General features: G+C 55.2%; 2 protein-coding genes across 4 annotated transcripts in view; one reads left to right on the top strand and one right to left on the bottom strand.

The window, feature by feature from the left end:
• Positions 1-13839, bottom strand: part of RAB6B (RAB6B, member RAS oncogene family) — a 68653-nt gene extending 54814 nt beyond the window's left edge. For both annotated transcript variants that reach the window (XM_059663908.1, XM_059663907.1), the window contains exon 1: positions 13424-13839. In XM_059663908.1, coding sequence (XP_059519891.1) covers positions 13424-13493 — 70 coding nt within the window. In that variant the 5' untranslated portion in view covers positions 13494-13839. The remainder of the gene's footprint in view (positions 1-13423) is intronic.
• The window catches only part of LOC132215545 (serotransferrin-like), a 114239-nt gene that overhangs the window by 80534 nt on the left and 17114 nt on the right, over positions 1-16591 (top strand). The gene's annotated exons all lie outside the window — the stretch shown is intronic.

Genomic DNA, 16591 nt, shown 5'->3' with positions numbered 1-16591 from the left:
GTTCACCTTGCTGCTTTGACAAGGAGAAACTGGGTGCCATCCCAGGCCCTGCGCCTCCACAGTCGGCTGGTGAGAAGAATGGACTTGTAGACTTCCCCATTCTCCATAGACAGAAGCCTCCTCCTGCCCTCAGGACAGACTCAAAGTCACCTGCTCAGGACTGACCCAAAGAGTAGGGACAGGCTTCCAGGTAATGATTAGCGTTGTGTTCTGGGATAGAAAAGGCACTCTAGATTCCAAGGACCACCCAGCAGGCAACTGTGTCTCCACCCCTGTTGGATCAGAAATGACTGCTGGTCAGGCTTTGGGGTGGCCAGAGGGCCAGGCCATGGGAATGGAGTTAGGGGAACTGGGTTAATACCCAAGTCTGCCCCTGGGTTTGGATGCCTGGGTAACCAAGACAGGGAGATAGCCAGGCTCACCTGTTTCCATCCCACAAGCTCCAGGCCCTAAGGAGCCCATCTCAAAAGCAGCACCACAGATGGCATAAGCCATCAGAGCTCTGGAGCTGATCTTGTCCAAGCTGCTCTCTGAACTGAGAAGTTGTGAAGGTGGAGAAGAGGGGCCACTTGCCCCAGATCACACAGCCCCCGGGTCATGGCCAGACAGTACCTCTCCCGGTGCACAGCCAAGAAGAGCTCCAACTCAGAGGTTTCTCTGAGTCCAAGTGTGCCCAGGACAAGAAGACCCTGTCTCCTGAAGTCCCAGTGGGAACACAACACGGGAGGGGCCTAGGAAGAGCAAAGAATAAACAGTACCAAGGAGCAGAAGGCTGGCTTCCAGAAAGATCTCAGATCAGAGTAGCCTCAGAATGCCAAGTCATGGCAAGAAGGTACCCAGAAAATGTGACAAGAAAAATCAAAGGTGCAGAAGCAGGAGAGATTGCTCAAGGCCACATGAAGGGAGAGCAGTAGCAGAGTGGGAACCAGAACCCAGCTCCCAGGGCCTTCCCTCGTGCCTGCTGTGGGTGGCCCCAGCCAGCTTTGTAACTGGGAGCAGGTCACAGCCCCTCCTGGATGCTCCAACTCCTCGTCTGCGAAATGAGGGCATCTCTAAGGCATTCCCTCCCTCAAACATCTTCACCCCATCTGTATTGGTTATCTGTGCTGTGTAACAAACACCACAACCTTAGTAGCTTAAAACAACATACATGACTATGTCACAGTTTCTGTGGGGCAGGAGTATGGGCACAGCTTATCTGGGTCCTCTGCTCAGGGTCTCACAAGGGTGCAATCATGGTATCAGCTGGGCTATGTTTCTTTCCGGAGCTCAGGATCCACTTCCAAACTCCTGAGGTTGCTGACAGAATTTAATTCCTTGTGGCTGGAGGACTGAGGTCCCCATTTTCTCGGGGGCTGTTCTTTTTTCGTAGGGGCCATCCACAGTTCCTTGCCACGTGGCCCCCTCACAGACCCTCTCACACTTGGCAGGTACATCCCATCACCTTTACGATACCATATTGGCTAAAAGCATGTCTCAGGATCTATGTGCATTCAAGGGGAGGGGACCATGCAAGGATGTGAGTCACTGGGGGTCACCTTAGGTCATGTCTACCACACCATCACACATTCACAGGTTCCTAAGAGATGCTGCCTCTACTCCTCACTCAGCCACCACCCCCTTTCCTATATTGGTGAAGAAGCTAATCACCTCACAGGTCTCTCTGTCTTAAGACTGAAGCTACCAGCTGGCCTGGATGGAGGCTGTGGGTGGGCAGGGGCTGACCCCTGTGGTGCCTGCTTCACTGAGTACTTCTGCACACTGCCCAGCCAGTTCTCCCACATCACACCCAGGCCTCCCCCAAGCGGAGGTGGACGGGTGAGCCAACACTGCTGTCCACTCCAGAACCTGGCCTTATTTGGCCCTTTTGCTGCATGGTGGAGGTAGGAGAGGAGCCAAGTTCTTTTGGACCAACATCTGGGGTTCTGCCCTCTTCTGATGTAGGTGGGGGAGGAGAAGGGTGGATAGGCTGGCCGGGCACCTTTTCAGGCCTGCATTTCATATTCTGGCCTGGACAGAAGCCTGCAGTGTTTTGGCTGGATATGGAGGAATGGAGGGGGAGACTTAATGAATTAGAATCAGGGGAGAATGTCTGGATCTTGGTGGTACAGGTAGGACCTGTTATTATCCTAAAAATAAGTGGCTAATTTGATAACAGTCTTTTTTTTTTTTCCCCCTCCCTGAAAAGAAATCCTTCCCAGAGGTTCTCACACAGAGAGCAGAACCAAACAAAAATCTCCTGCCCCCAACACTACACCCTACTCACAGCAGCCCAGCCTGGGAACTGCTGGAGCTGGGAACTGCTGGGGAGGGAGACAGCTCAGTCTGCTCACTGATGCCCCATGTTGGCAGCACTGGGGGAGTGAAGCTGATGGGGTCCTCCCTGATCCCCAGGGCAAGGTGAGGACTCTTCTCTCCACTCCTCCTGCTCTGCCTGGCTGCAGGTTATCTGCCATCATTATAGCAGCAGCCCCGCTGCTCACCTCGTCCTCCACACAAAACAGAATTGGTCCAATATGCAGTAATGCCTCCGTGGGAAACGTCCGCATTCTATTCCATTTGGTCAGAACCCAGGGATGGACAGCGCCACTAGAGCAGCAAACCACCCTGGCTTTCTCAAAGCCCCAGGTCATGGTCACAGACAGGCTGTAGCTCCTGGCGAAGCCTGTCTGTGTCTGGTGGCAGCACCTTCCTCCTCCATCTCCGTGATTTCACAGCTCCCTTCACCCCACACCCATTTTTCTCTCCTAGCCCTCTCCCTTCATCGGGAGAGGAAATCAACAAGAAACAATTGCTCTAAATGCTTCCCTTTACCCTCCCAGTCTGTGCAGCGTTTACTCCCCGCTCAGCAACAGGTCAGCCCTTCTCAGAATTAGCCACCCCCAGAGAGACCTGTCTCTGCTGCAGGGGCCACAGGCACAACTCTCCAGTCCCGAACCAGGAATGGGTTTTTTTGGGTTTTTGTTTTGTTTTTGTTTTTGTTTTGGTTCTGCCTCTGCCTCAGGAGTAGGAGCAATGGGGGACCAGCGGGTCTTCCCACAGGTCAAAGCTGAACTGAGCTGCTTGTGGCTAGCTTCCAGGCCAGCCCTTCTCCAGGCCAGCAATCCTGGCAGGGGGACACCCTTGCTGAGCACCCAGCCGAGGCGACAGCTCTCCTTACCTGCCCTGACCTCAGAGACAATTACGCTGGCACTGCGCGAAGGGCCATGGGTGGTGACGGAAACGTGCTGTGGTCACTGATGATGCATAATAGGATATTCTCCACCCACCAGGCCCCCTGGCAAAGGAGTGCAGGTGGCGCTCAGTAACCTCCACGGGCCCTGCCTGGACAGAAGGCAGGAGGAGCAAGGAGCAGGGGTCACCAGGACTTTGGAGGCTCGGGTTTCAGGCCTCGAGAACAGACCATGAGCTGGCCTGCAGGCAGGGAACTGCACCCACTGGCCTGAACAGGCTGCCTGCTCTGGGCTAGGGCTGGGTTCAGGCTGGCAGCCCCAGCCCCACTCGGGCTCCATGGGTCTTGGCCCTTTCGCTTTTTGTGCAGCCAGTTTAAGGTTGGGTTTCTGTCTCCAAGGCAGAGAGGGGCGCTCTCCCCTACACATCACTGCCTCCCTCGAGTCCTGAGGGACCCCTCAGCTTGCTGGGAAGCTGGAAGCTGGTAGAGAAGAGCAAGGGAACCCCTGGGAGAAAGCAAAGAAAGCGAGAGTCAAGTGACCCTGAAAGAGGAACCTAGCAAGGGAGGGGGAGCTCACACGCCTGCCTGCGCCTGCTGGATGGCAAGAGGGTGGAGGGAGTTCTCACACTCAGTCACCAGAGGGATCTGGGGAAGCTCCCGCACCCAATGACCATGGGGCAGAGGGAGCTCACAGACCCAATGACCAGAGGGTGGGGAGCACAGATGTCTAATAGCCAGCTCCTCACAGGGTAGTCCATTCTGCCCTGGGCAGGTGGCAGAAGCGGGGAGTCTGGGAGAGCTGCCAGCATCCTGGAGCACCCCCTTGGCAGGACGGAAGCAGTCAGGGAACCCAGGGCGTGTGGAGGCAGGAAGGACAGAGGAGCTCAAGGTGGCCAGTTTTGGTACATCTGAGGATGGTGTGACCTTGCAGGGAAAAACCAAGCTCCTCCTCAACAAGCCTTCATTGTTCCTGCGTCCTCACTCTCCAGAAAAGCATCAGGGAAACACACATCCCCAGTGGGGCTGAACTTCAAGCCAGAGGAGAAACCCTGGCTCACCCTCTCACGAGCCCTCCTCTCATTTTATCCTCAGAATGTCCCAGCCTTGTCTGGTTCAGGCCGCCTGGATCTCCTGTCCCCAATCGGACCCCACCCCACCTTCTTCTTCTAATCTACGATCATGCCCTCCTTAATCCAAATCCCAGTGGTTCCTCACTGCCTGGAGGGAAGACCCTGACTCCTGCATGTGGAAGCGAGGCTCTCTGGGGCCTGACTTCGCCTACCTGTCCAAGTTCACAGCTCCTGCTCCCACCATGCTATGCCCACCTAGGCCACAGCCCAGCCACCTTGCACCACACACTCCATTCCCCAGAATCCCCAAGCCCTTCACAACCTTCGGCCTCGACACAGCCTGGCCCTCTACTTACCATGCCCACCTTTGTCTGCCCAAGAAGTCCTGCTCACTGTGCACAACCTCCTCCAAGAAGCCTTCCCGGACAGCCCCAGCAGACCCCGCCCACAGCCTTGCTGGGTACTGAACATTGTCTGGCTGGGACTCATGACCTGCTTACCTCGCCAACTGCTGTTCTAATCACATGCCTCAAAGCCTTCGCCCCTGCAGTCCACCTGGGCTGTGCTCCCGGGGAAGTACCAGAGCTGTGAACACGAGGTGCTCTTCCGTGAGCAGCTGTGGGGGTCCCACCGAGCAGGGCAGGGTGAGTCTGTCCCACTTCCTGCTGGGATGGGCAGCAGGGAAAACACCCACCAGGGAGTCAGAGACCCAGGTGCCCTTCCTGGCTCAGCAGTAAGCACTCTGGGTCCTGCACGCCATCTGAAAGCCTTCACCTCTCAGAGCCTCATGGTCTTCATTTATAAAAGGGGACATGCAGCTCTTCCTGTCAGATCACACGGATGTGCGCCTTGCAGCTCACGACACAAAACTGACAGATCAATGATTCTCAAAACCTCGCAGCCCTACCTCTCTTCCCCTCATCCATCTACAAAGGGGGGCTGCTGTCACTATTTCATTAACAAAATTACCTATCACCTGAGCATTTACCACATGCCATGCAGTGAAATATTTAGTCTTCGTGAAACCCCAACAAGGCAATAATCACCCCAGTGTCTGGTGAGGAAAATGAGCAGAGTGGTCCTGTTCCATCTCAACACCATCCAGACATGGGGGGCGGGGGGGCTATGGAGGAAGCCAGGCCTGAGGAGGATGGAGTGAGAGATGGGATTGGAGTAGGAGCTGGGGCGGGGTCAGTAAGTTGGCTCATCTGGTGGACACACTGCAAACCTCTCTAGGTGCTGGCCCTTTCCCTGCCTTCCCTGCTTACACCCAGCTGCCTGGCTGCAGAAGGAAGTGTCCTAGAGATGAAGTACCTGGGAGCTGTCACATGCTCTGTCCTCATCAGAGGTCCCCTCTGTACAGAATAAATGTCTGCCAGCAGGAAGGGCAGGACAGCTCCATCCGCGTTGCCTGGCAACCGAACCAAATACAACCTCAGATGGATGAGCCAGAGTACCCTGGGGGCACACGAGGGAGAGCTGGGCCCAGGGAGGTGGGCCAAGACTGCCTCCCAGGAGAAGAGGGTGCAGGCTGGAAAGGACCCTGCACTAGGGCCTGCTGGCAGAAGATGCAGGGGTAAAATAGCTGACGGACACCCTGATCCCACACCCTCATCCCTGCAGCCCCTCTAACCCCTCTGACCAGCAGTGCCATCTCTCCACGGTGGGAGTGCTACTGGCTTGGCATCATGTTCTAAGATGGCACTGAACTATGAGCAAGAGTTAGAGATCCATTGGCTGGAGTGGTCACTCAGTCCAGCAACCTCTGGGGACACACTAAGAAAGCCAGAGATGGGATAGGGCTTGTCCAACCACACAACTGGCTGGCGGCTGACCGGGGCCAGAATCAGGGTCTCCAGGGCCCTGGCTGCTCCAGGCCTGGGGGGAGGATGAAGCCAGCCACTTACTTTGGTTAGTTCTTCCCTTTTTAGTACTTAGTTCTCAGCTGAAACCTGGGTAGTGTCTTTCCTCTATGCAGTGGGCCGAGGGCTGATTTGGGAGGGTTTAGCTACCTCCAGATAAGCAGTTCATTCGGTGTAAGGATGGAGTGCCTGCTATGCAATCTACAACTCCAGCTCCATCCGACTTCTACATGGAGACTCAGCCTCCTTCCTAGATCCGCCCCAGCCCCCCATTTCCTCCCCGCTCTGGGCTCCAGTGCCCCTCACCAGCCTAGGGGAATCAAAGGACTTCCCGCCCACCCCCATGCTGTGATCTGCTGGCTCCTCCTCGGCTAAGAGCTTGATGAACTCCTTAAGAGGCATTTATAAGTGACCTCAAGTCCATAAGGCTGCCGTGGCCCTCTGTCCCATCCTCCCCATCCCTGGCCTGGGCCTTCTTTAGAGGCACCAGGCCCAATAGATCACTGTGTTTCTCATAGCGACTGGGTTTGAATCCTAATCCTGCCACGCTAGCAGTGAGTCCCTGGGCATGACCAGCTCTCACTGATCCTCCGCCCCCTGACCTGCAAAATGGGTGAATCCACGTCTATTGCAGGGTGCCCCGTGCAGGGCCGCGGGCAGTGTTCCTAAGTGCCATCTGAGGTTAACGGGAGGAGGGATACGGGAACCCAGGAGGGTCGGCTCCATTTTGTCAGGAAGGACAGACAGACTCACTCAGAACCCCTCCCATCCATCCTCCTTCCAAGGCCCTAAAATGACCATCCTTCCCGCACGTAGAGGGGACTGAGCCACTCCCCAGCTGAGGATCCTCCAGTTCCCCATTTCCTTCAGAACAAAGTGCCAGCTCATGGCCGACCCAGCCTCTGTGACTCACCCTCACCTCTTCTCCAGCCACAGGGGAAGCTGGGTGAGCTGGTTACCTCAATACTGGAAGCTCCGTCCTCATGGGAAACCCCACTAAGTAACATGCCCATCATCCACAAGTGCTGGAAGAAACCTGTGGTCTCCAGCACAGAAGGCACACAGCTGAGGTCTCCCTCTCCAGCACAGAAGGCACACAGCTGAGGTCTCCCTCTCCCTCCCTGTCCCAGACCCTACTGCCCCCAGTTCCCCACCCTCTGTCCAGGCACCTGTCCAGGCTGCCAGTCTTTCAATGCATTTCCGGGAAGAAGCCTTTGCTTAAAGGTGCTTTTCTACTCATGGGTGAGGTATAATCTGCTTCCTCCTGGACCCAGCCATTTCTTTGGGTATGTCACCACCTGGGAACAGGTGTTACCTGTCCCAGAACACGTGGTTGAGTCACCACTGGTCTTGTTACCAAGAAACCAGAATAAATATGCTTTTCTACTAAAAAGAAATAATTTTACTATATTGATAAAGTATTCATAGCATTGAACATCTATTTTTTTTAAAGATCTCACTTAGTTTAAGGGAAAAATTATAAAAATAATAAAGGAAATTGGAAATTTGAAGCCCCAAGAAACAGTAAAGAACCTCTCTTAGGAGTTATAAATCTAGCCCTGCCCAGGGCCCGCCTTTTTCCTGCAGCCTGTCTTTTAGCTCTAACCAAATCTGCCCATATCAGGGCATGGCCGGTACTTCCTCCCGGCAACCTCTCCCACCTTCTCTTCTCTGGTGAGAATTAGAATAGGGTGACAGACTGAAGGACAGTGGAGAAAATGCCCAGCAGTTTGACAGTAGTCCACCCTGATGATTTATGGATTTTCTATTCTACCGAACCTCTTCTCATCTTCCTCAATGGTTCTGTCCAACAATTTTTCTACATTATTTACAGTAAGACCAACAGTCCTGCACATGCAATGGTTCATTCATTCAGCAACAGTGGAAGAGATGGGGTGGGGACGGGACACAGGTGATAGCCCTCCAAAGGCCTGCCCCAGGTGAGTTTGCAATGCCAGGGAGACACCTATAAGGATAAATGTTCATGGGCTGATTTTAGGAATGTACTAAGTCACAAAAGGACAATGAGGTTATTTTGTTATATTTTAATGGGATTCATTGTAATTTGGGGGCTGCAAATGATTCATGCAAAAGATGGTAATTACTATTACATCTGCACAATCAGAACATATTCTACCCATTTCTATTTCTCTTCTGGTGAGTTCTGTTGTCTCTCATTAGCACTGAGGCGCAACTTTTCTCTTCCACCAAGTACAGGTGAATTCTCGTCTTGGTGTCTGACTCTCTCACGTCACACACACCTCTCTCAGCAAAGGAAGCAGAGGTTCTGGGTCTGTACTCAACATCCAAGCTTCCCTCTCTCACTCCAGACACGGAGGACGAGAGAGAGGCTGGGAGGAGAGAAGGCAAGGCTGAGAAGCATAAGGTGCAGGACAGTTTGCTGATCGACCCCAGACCTCAGTGAGCTCTGCTGGCATCAGGCTTGGGTGCATCCCTGCCTTCCCACCTCTGGTGGCCTTACTGCCTCCTCATAGGTCTTCAGAGATGGTCGTGGGGATGGGGGCGTCCTGAGAATGAGATGAACCATGTGAGTTGGGCACGACCAAGGCTAAACGGTCTAATTGTCTGGGAAAGATTCTAAGCGTCACTGGTAAGTCTTCTGGCTTGTGTCAGGATGAAGAAGCCTGTTTCAAAGCAGCCTTGACTCCCTTCCCTTTTAAAAAAAAAAAAAATGTTTTGTGTGGGGTTTTTTTTTAATTGATTTCCAAGAGAGGAAGGGAAAGGGAGAGAAACATCAGTGAAGAGAGACAATCATTTGTCTGGCTGCCTCCAGCACGCCCCCTAATGGGGATCGAGTCCAAAACACCAGACATGTGCCCTGACCTGGAATCATGACCTCCTGGTTCATGGGTCCATGCCCAACCACTCTGCCACACCAGCCAGGTGACTCCCTTCACTATTAATCCGTTGATGGGCCAGCAGCAAATCTCACACAGCAGGATAACCTCATCATCTCCAAACTGAGATCATTAACCTCCTGAAGATGGGGAAGGGACTGACAACTAAACCCTCGTCCTCTTAACCTTCTGAGCTTTGCCCTTAAGGGGCTTCACATTCAGTTAGGGTTTTTGTACTTAGGGAAAAGCTAAGAAACATTTTTTAAAATCCCGAGTAACTGAGATAACAGAAGTCACAGAGCAGCATGTGATTGTTTTTTTTAAATTGCTCAGGAAAAAACAAACATGGTGAGTGCCCAGGGGAGCCAGCCAGTCTGGGAGTGAGTGGAGAGAAAAAACTTCTGGTATGGATTTCAGGCACAACCACCAGGCCAGCAAAGGGTAGTTGCGGGTGGTGTGGGTGGCAGGAGGGCAGGGTTCAGGCTAAGCTGGGGAGGTTGAGCACTCCAGACAGTCGCGGGGTGGGGGGGGGGGGGCAGAGGGGGCAATGAAGGCTTCTTACCCTGGAGGACTGGGACCGAAGTGGAGGAAAAGGCCCTTCCGGTACTAACAAGCCAGACACCTGAGAGTCGCCCTTGTCCTCCTGCTCCCCCACCCCACACACTTTCTCCCCAGCAGGGAGAAGGACAGACAAGGCTCCCGGGAGAGGACCTACTCCCTGCACTTGGCCTAAAGGAGCACCAGCCGGCTGCCTGTAGAAGCATCTCCTCTATGTGCTTCCAGAGCAGCTGTCGTGGCTCTCACAGGCCTTTACGGTAATTATCCCACAACTGTCTGCACTCCCCAGTGGACCATAAGGTCCATGAGGCGGGGAGACACTCAACGATCTGATTAAATAAATGAATGGATGATGGGAGGAGGGAGGGCGAGAGAGGGAGGTAGGGAAGGGAGAGAGGGGGCAGTGAACAAGTGCTGTAAGGACCACCTGGCAGCTGCACACAGGGTCACAGGGCGGCACAACTCTAGGGACACCACTCAGGTTGTGCTCAACGTGGATGGCACCTGTAGCAGCACCACTGGCAGGGGCAGGGCAGGGAGGCGGCTGGTCAGAGGGAGGAGCTGGCCTGCCGGCCTCCGCCTGGGAAAGTGGCTGGAACTTGTTGTGTCCATCAATCTTCCTGCTGCTGGAGGAGTCTCAGGGAAGGAAGCTCGGAAGAGGCCACAGCCCATCCGATACATTCCCATCCCTCCTCCTACTACACACACCGAAATGAACCTCAGCCCCCTTAGAATGCCATCAGAACTGAGGAGGGAGATGTGTCCCCAGACCCACTCTCCCTCCTGAGACACCTGCCCGTGCCTGTCTTCTCGGCTGCCACCACACACCCCCGTCGGGACTGGTGTGCGTCTCCCGGCTGTCCCCCACCACTACCATCAGCAGGGGCATGGCCAGCAGCCCAGAGAGCCATCGAAGTCCCAGCAGAATTGCACAGCCTTCCCAGGGCAAGGACGCCCCTTATCCTGGGTCCACAGCACCCTCCCCACAATGCTACCCACTGCCAGGCTGACCCTGCCAGCCTGCATTCCACGGTCCAGTGGACAGAGGTCATTCTGCTGCCAGGAGCAGGGGCTCTCTCACCGGCTGGAGGTGTTCTCTCGTGAGTGGGTCTTCAAGGGCTTCCCACTCAAACCAGGTTCCTGGCATTTCTGGATGCCTGATGCTTCTCCTCGTCACCAGGCTCCAGGCTGGACACCCCTCTTTGGAATCCAGCTGTCCTCACACACTTGCCGGGCACAGAAAATCAGAGAAGACCACATCTCTCCAGATCCCTCCCTTGGCCCCTTCTCAGGGGACTCAGCTCATTCAGGGAAGCCCAGCCAGGAAGTCTCGAAGTCTCGGGTGTGGAGAAGGTGAGGGAACCTCCCAGGTCACACAGGAAGGGAGGGAGAGCTGGGGATGGTGGGGGGGGGGGGGGGAGTGAGCGCCAGAGCTCAGGGTCTCCCTCCACTGCAGAGGCTGCACAGGATGCTGGCACAAAGGACCAACACAGGCAAAACTGTGTTCAGGTGAGATGGCAGCAGGGGCAACTCCCCAGTCCCACCACACTCAGAGATGCACATTCCCCTGCCCAGCTCAGGGACCCCAAAGCTCTGTAAAACCCAAGGTAACCCACTGATGACACACCCATGTTGGAGGAAGCTTTTCAGAGCCTAGGACTCCCTGCTGGGAGGGGCCAGAGTGGCCAATAGCCAATCCCACTGATAGCAGAGACTAACATCCATAATGACCGTGTTCCAAGGACCCACAAACCCTGCCCCCAGTCAACTAGCCCTGTATTCCCGCCCAACCCAGCCCCAAGCCTGACCAGGTAGTGGCAACCCTCACCCACTCTTAGGAAGACTCCCCAGTTCTGGGCTTCCTCAGTTCAAGGTCATCTCATTTCCCCAAGGACATGTGAGTGACTGAGAGCAGGAGAAGCGTTAATGACCCACAGTGGGATTCTGGGTAAGCCCTCCCCATCCCTGGGGTCCAGACATCCCACCTAACACTCCAGGAGGTGGGGGCTCCATCTCAGAGGCCAGAGCTCTAATTTCTGTGATTTCAGCAGCAAAAGGGGATCTGCAGGACTCAGCAGGGGCCTCAGCCCATCAGGGATGCTGAGGGGGCCCTGAGTTTCCACTCAAACTCACCGGAGACATTCTCCTCAGCAAAGCCCTGGCCTTTTACTAAAACATGCTCAGACGTGGAGTAAACAAATGTTCATGGAGACCCTCCGAGGTCCTGGCCCTTTGAGGGGCACTAGGGAAACATTCAGGGGTAAGAGGCTTGCCCTCGAGTAACCATTCCACAGAAAGAGAAACGGAGGCTCAGCGACGCCTCAAAATCTGCTCTAGGAGCTGAAGCTCGGAATTCCCTGCAGTTCTCTCCCTGAAATCCCTCCAGGCCTGGGGAAAAGTGAGCTCTGAAACCGGAATCTATTAAGATCAGAAACTCAGAGTCCAGGCCACAGGGCTGGCTGGCTGAGTTGTCCTTGTTCTGAAATGCCCACCCCACGCTAGGGCCTGACCACCTTCTGATACCCTTCCCCCTTACCATCCATCCCAGGTAAGGGGCCGCAGACAGGAGACTGCCATGTGACCCCCACAGCCCACATGTACACACACCACAGTAACAGTGTTCCCTGAGCCCACCAGGTCCTCCCAAGGTTGCCTGCATCTTGGCCTTTGGCACAGAAAGACACAAACCCGGTGAACTGGTCTGGTCCGTAGAGCCAGAGCGGGGAGTCCTGCCCCCAGGGGCCGCCTTCTCCCTGAGAAGAGCTGGGCAGGGCCTGCAGCTCCAGGGTGAGAGGCCTCCGGAGGGATGTTCTGAGAACCACTCCTTCCTACAGGTGTCACACGGGCCCATGCTCTTCAATCCCATCTTCCCACCTTGGGACCCACCTGCGTTTCAAAGATGCTTTCCCAAGGGAGGCCGCTAGCAGCGGGGAAGCCGCGTCTCTCCCCGTCTCCCCGCCCCTGGCCGGCTGCCACGGTGACCTCCCCTCCCCCAAGAAGGGCGGTGAGCTAGGAGGTGGGGGTGGGAAGAACCGCTGCCGGCGCTCTCGGGAGGGGTGCGGGGAAGCTGGGCAGGGCGTGTCGCCTGATCCTTTCTCTGTCCAGCGCCGGGCTTCACCGCCGCCTCTGGGCGAGAGGCACCCCTGCACCATCCCCCAAATCGGCTTCGCGTTGGGGAATCCTTGCTGCCATCGCCCAGACCCCGGAGCCCTAAAGAGGCTAACACATGCCGGTGAAGGGCAGCGGGTCTAGAACCTTCTGTGTCCAGGGGAGTAGCCAGGGGACATGAGCCAGGAGAAGGAGGCGCCCCATGGCCCAGGTTCGCTCCTTCGAGAGGAAGCAGGTGTCCGTTTTTACCCCCGTCCCCCGCCCTTTGCCTCTGGGCCTGGACGCATGGTTGCGGGCAGCGTCCGCGGGGAACCCCTCCGGTGCATTGCGCGGGGGTCGGCAGACGCCAAACCCACCTCCTTCCCCGAAGAGGGGCGTCTGTCCTCTTCCCGACCCCCGCCAGCGCCCCGCCACCTGCCCGGTCGCCTGCAGCCGCTGCCGCAATGCGAGCCAGCCAGCGAGCCAGCGAGCCCGGCGCCTGCACGCCTCGGTCTGCGCCGCCGAGCGAGCCTCCGCCCTCCCGCCCCGCTGCCCTGCACCTGCACCTGCACCTGCACCCGCACCCCTAGCCCCCACCCCAGATCCCACTGTCACCCCCATCTCTGGCCCCAGCGTTTTCTATCCTTGGTCCCTCCCCTGCCCCGCCCGAGCCGCCCCGACCTTCAAAGCCCATCCCTCCCTCCACCCGGGCGTGGAGGGGCCTCTCCCAGCCGGGGCCGGGGTCCCACTGGGGTGGGCGATTTGGCGGCGGGGGACGACTCGGCGCCACGCCGAGAGACTAAGCGGGGTACTTACCGCTCTGCTCCCCCAGGAACACCAACTTGAATTTTCTCAGTGGGTTCCCAAAATCTCCCCCTGCGGACATGGTGCTGGCAGCCGGGGCCGGGAGAGAAGGAGGAGGAGAAGCGAAGGAGCCGGGAGGGGAGAGGAGGAGGGCGCGGGGAGGCGGCCGGCGGTGCGGGAGCCGGAGGGGGAAGGGCTGGCTGCGCGCGTCCCTGCCTCCCCAGCTGCGTCCCGGCCCCGGCCTGCGGCTGCGTGTCCGGCGGCGGCGAAGGAGGAGGAGGAGGAGCAGGAGGAGGAGGAAGGCTGGGCTGGGCTGGGCTGGGCGGGCGGCGCTCGCTGCGGTGTGAGAGGCGCGCTCTGGCTGCCCGAGGCGCGGCGCGGACGGCGAGGCGCGAGCGGAGCGGGGCGCAGGGACGGCGCGGGGCGGAGGAGCGGGGCGCAGGGACGGCGCGGGGCGGAGGAGCGCTCTCCCAGCCGCGCGGCTCCGTCTCCTCCCGCCCCCTCCTCCGCCGGCGCCTGCGCTCTGCACGCTCCCCGGCCTCTGATGTCATGCGGGGCTCGCGGCTCTGCGGGGCTGGGGGCGTCGGTCCGCCCACCCGGAATCCGCACCCGGGCGGGAGAGAACCGCCTCGCCCTGCTTCCGGCAGACCCCGAATCGGGCCGTCTCTCGTTGCCCCTCTGCGTCTGTCTTCACCACTCTACCTCTCCTTTGAATCCAGAAGAATGACATGAAATTGTCAGGGGACATTTGCTTCTGGTCTTTAAACCAAGTGCCAGTCCCTTCCTCCCCCTTGCGCGACGCCGATGCACAGCGCAGCCACCCGAGAGGGCGCAAAGGAAAGGAGGTGGAGGGCGAGCCAGGGTGTGGTGGGCTGTGTGTGTGCGGAGGGCTCTGCTGTCACCCCGTATGGTCTCGCCCCCCCCCCCCCCCATCCCTTCTCTTGGCCCAGATCCCTCCTCTGGGCGCTTCGGTGGGCCATAGGTGTCCCAGCGGACCTGACCCGCCAGAGAACAGGCACCACCAGTACGGGGCGCATTTTATCCTAAATCAGCTGCCCTATGGCAGAGAAAGAGCAATGACGCCCTAGATATCTGCATGGTCACCTCGAGGACAGTGCCCTGGATTCCTTGACCCCGGGGCCGCCGGTTGACAACACCACTCCTTGCCCTAACAACTAGGTGTATGGGGAGTGAGCTGCCAGAGGTCAGGGCTGCAACCACCCATTCTCCTCTGTGTTTACCTGACCCATTAAGGCACAGAGAGCAAGGAGCTGATGCCGAGAGTAGAAGCTCTCCCAGGCATTCAGATTAATGGAGGCTTTACAAAACTGCCTTTTTACTGTCCTACCCCAGGTGGTCTAAGTTTTTTTAAAAGGGCTGTTCATTTTCACTGCTATATAGTGTTCCATTGTGTGACTATATCAGTCTATTTATCCATTTATTGTAGAGGGACATTTCAGTTGTTTCCAATGTGTGGTTATTACAGATATTGCTGTTATGAAAATTCTTGTACGTGTTTGTTTTTGTAAATATAACAAGCACCAGTGGAATGTGAGAGTTCGAATGTTTCACATCCTTGCCCGCATTTAATATTGCAAGTCTTTTAATTTTAGATATTCTGGTGGATTTGCAGTGACTTCTCACAGCAGTTTTATTTGCATATTTGAAACCCAGGACTTAGAGGACCTGTTCTCATTCTCTAAGAAGGCCTTGCATTTGTTTATGCCAGGCTCTCAGAAATTCTCAGACTTACGATACTACAGATATTTGGGTCCTCATCCCAACATGAGCTCTAGACTCTATAACTTTTTACCTCACGCCTTTGAAACAGACTAAAACACTGCTTAGCTCTCAGCTGACTTGTCTGAATTAATAAATGCCCCCGGGGCAGAAGTCGTCCAAATGTGCAGCGCACTTTTTTTGATTCCCATTTTCTCCAAGATCCAGGTCCACTCCTTGACTACTGTGTTCTCTCTCCAATACCTTCAAGTATATTTTTAAAAACTGTATCTAGTTTTTCTTGGTGTTCTGAACGAGTTACTTATTCTCCCATCGAAAGAGGCACTGGGTTCTTTTTTTATTTTTATTGCTTCTTGTTCCTTCTTCATTTTATTCAATATTCTCTCTTATATCTGTGAATATATTTGTTATATCGTTTATACTTATTTTTACACTCCTGATCTGTGCATTGTGTTCAGTCGATTGCATATATTTCATGGTGGTTTTACTCCTCAGGTCTCTACTGAATTTAGCTAGTAAGCTCGTTTCCCTTGTGGTTTATCAGTCGCCCAGTCTGCTAATGTGTCAGGGCTACAGTGAAAGTCTGTTTTTGTCCCTCCTGGTGATTGTGAAGGAAGGGGTGGGGATGAGTCCCAGGATGGAGAGCCTCAGGTCCTCCAGAATTGCTATTCAACATCCCTTTTGCTTTCATTTCACAGAGAAAATTCTCTAGTCTGGGATTCCTCTTTAAATCTTTGGGGGAGGGGGAGCAGGGTGGAAAGAAGCACTTAAAGGAGATAAGATCTTTAGAATGGTCAGCCACCATTCATGAGCAGATCATCATGAATGTCTCTGAAGTGCTCATCTGCCACCCATGAGGGACTGGAGGAAATGGCCTGGAAGAATAAGTGCCTGGGCAGCTGGGCAGCCTGCATTTGTTTTTTACCAGAATCTCAACCCAGCATGGCGCTGAGATGGCTCTGGCATTCCTGAGCAGACAAGCTTTTGCCATTGATTTCTTTCTGCCAGTGGCTGAGGCCACCAGTCACCTTCCCTGGGATATTGTGGGAGAGAAGCATGAACAGAACTTAAAATCTTTCCCTTTCCCTATCTTCCCACCTCTGTACCTGCCTCCCCCACCTCAGGTTCCTCCTAACTTGTCATGGGTTCACCCCAGCGTTAGCTTCCTCAGGGGTTAGTCATAGTTTCATATTAACTCCTCCATCTCGTTTCTGCAGTTTCTCTATCATTGGGTTGTGTTTTTTTCTTTTTTTTTTAGGCAGCCAGAGACAGGCTGTGGTAAGATTTGGAAACATTTAACAGTGAAATAATATTAATACAAACATTTGACAAACTAAAATGTAAACACGGTGTGCCTTTAAATATTAATATCACAATATGTGAAGATGTGGGGGAGGGGAAAGGAAGGTTCTGGATGTAATGTCCTGATCTTTCACATCA

Source organism: Myotis daubentonii, chromosome 14, assembly GCF_963259705.1.
Source record: "Myotis daubentonii chromosome 14, mMyoDau2.1, whole genome shotgun sequence".
In the NCBI taxonomy this organism is placed as follows: Eukaryota; Metazoa; Chordata; class Mammalia; order Chiroptera; family Vespertilionidae; genus Myotis; species Myotis daubentonii.
The sequence above is the reverse complement of the archived record's forward strand: the minus strand, read 5'-3'. Positions and strand labels throughout refer to the sequence as shown.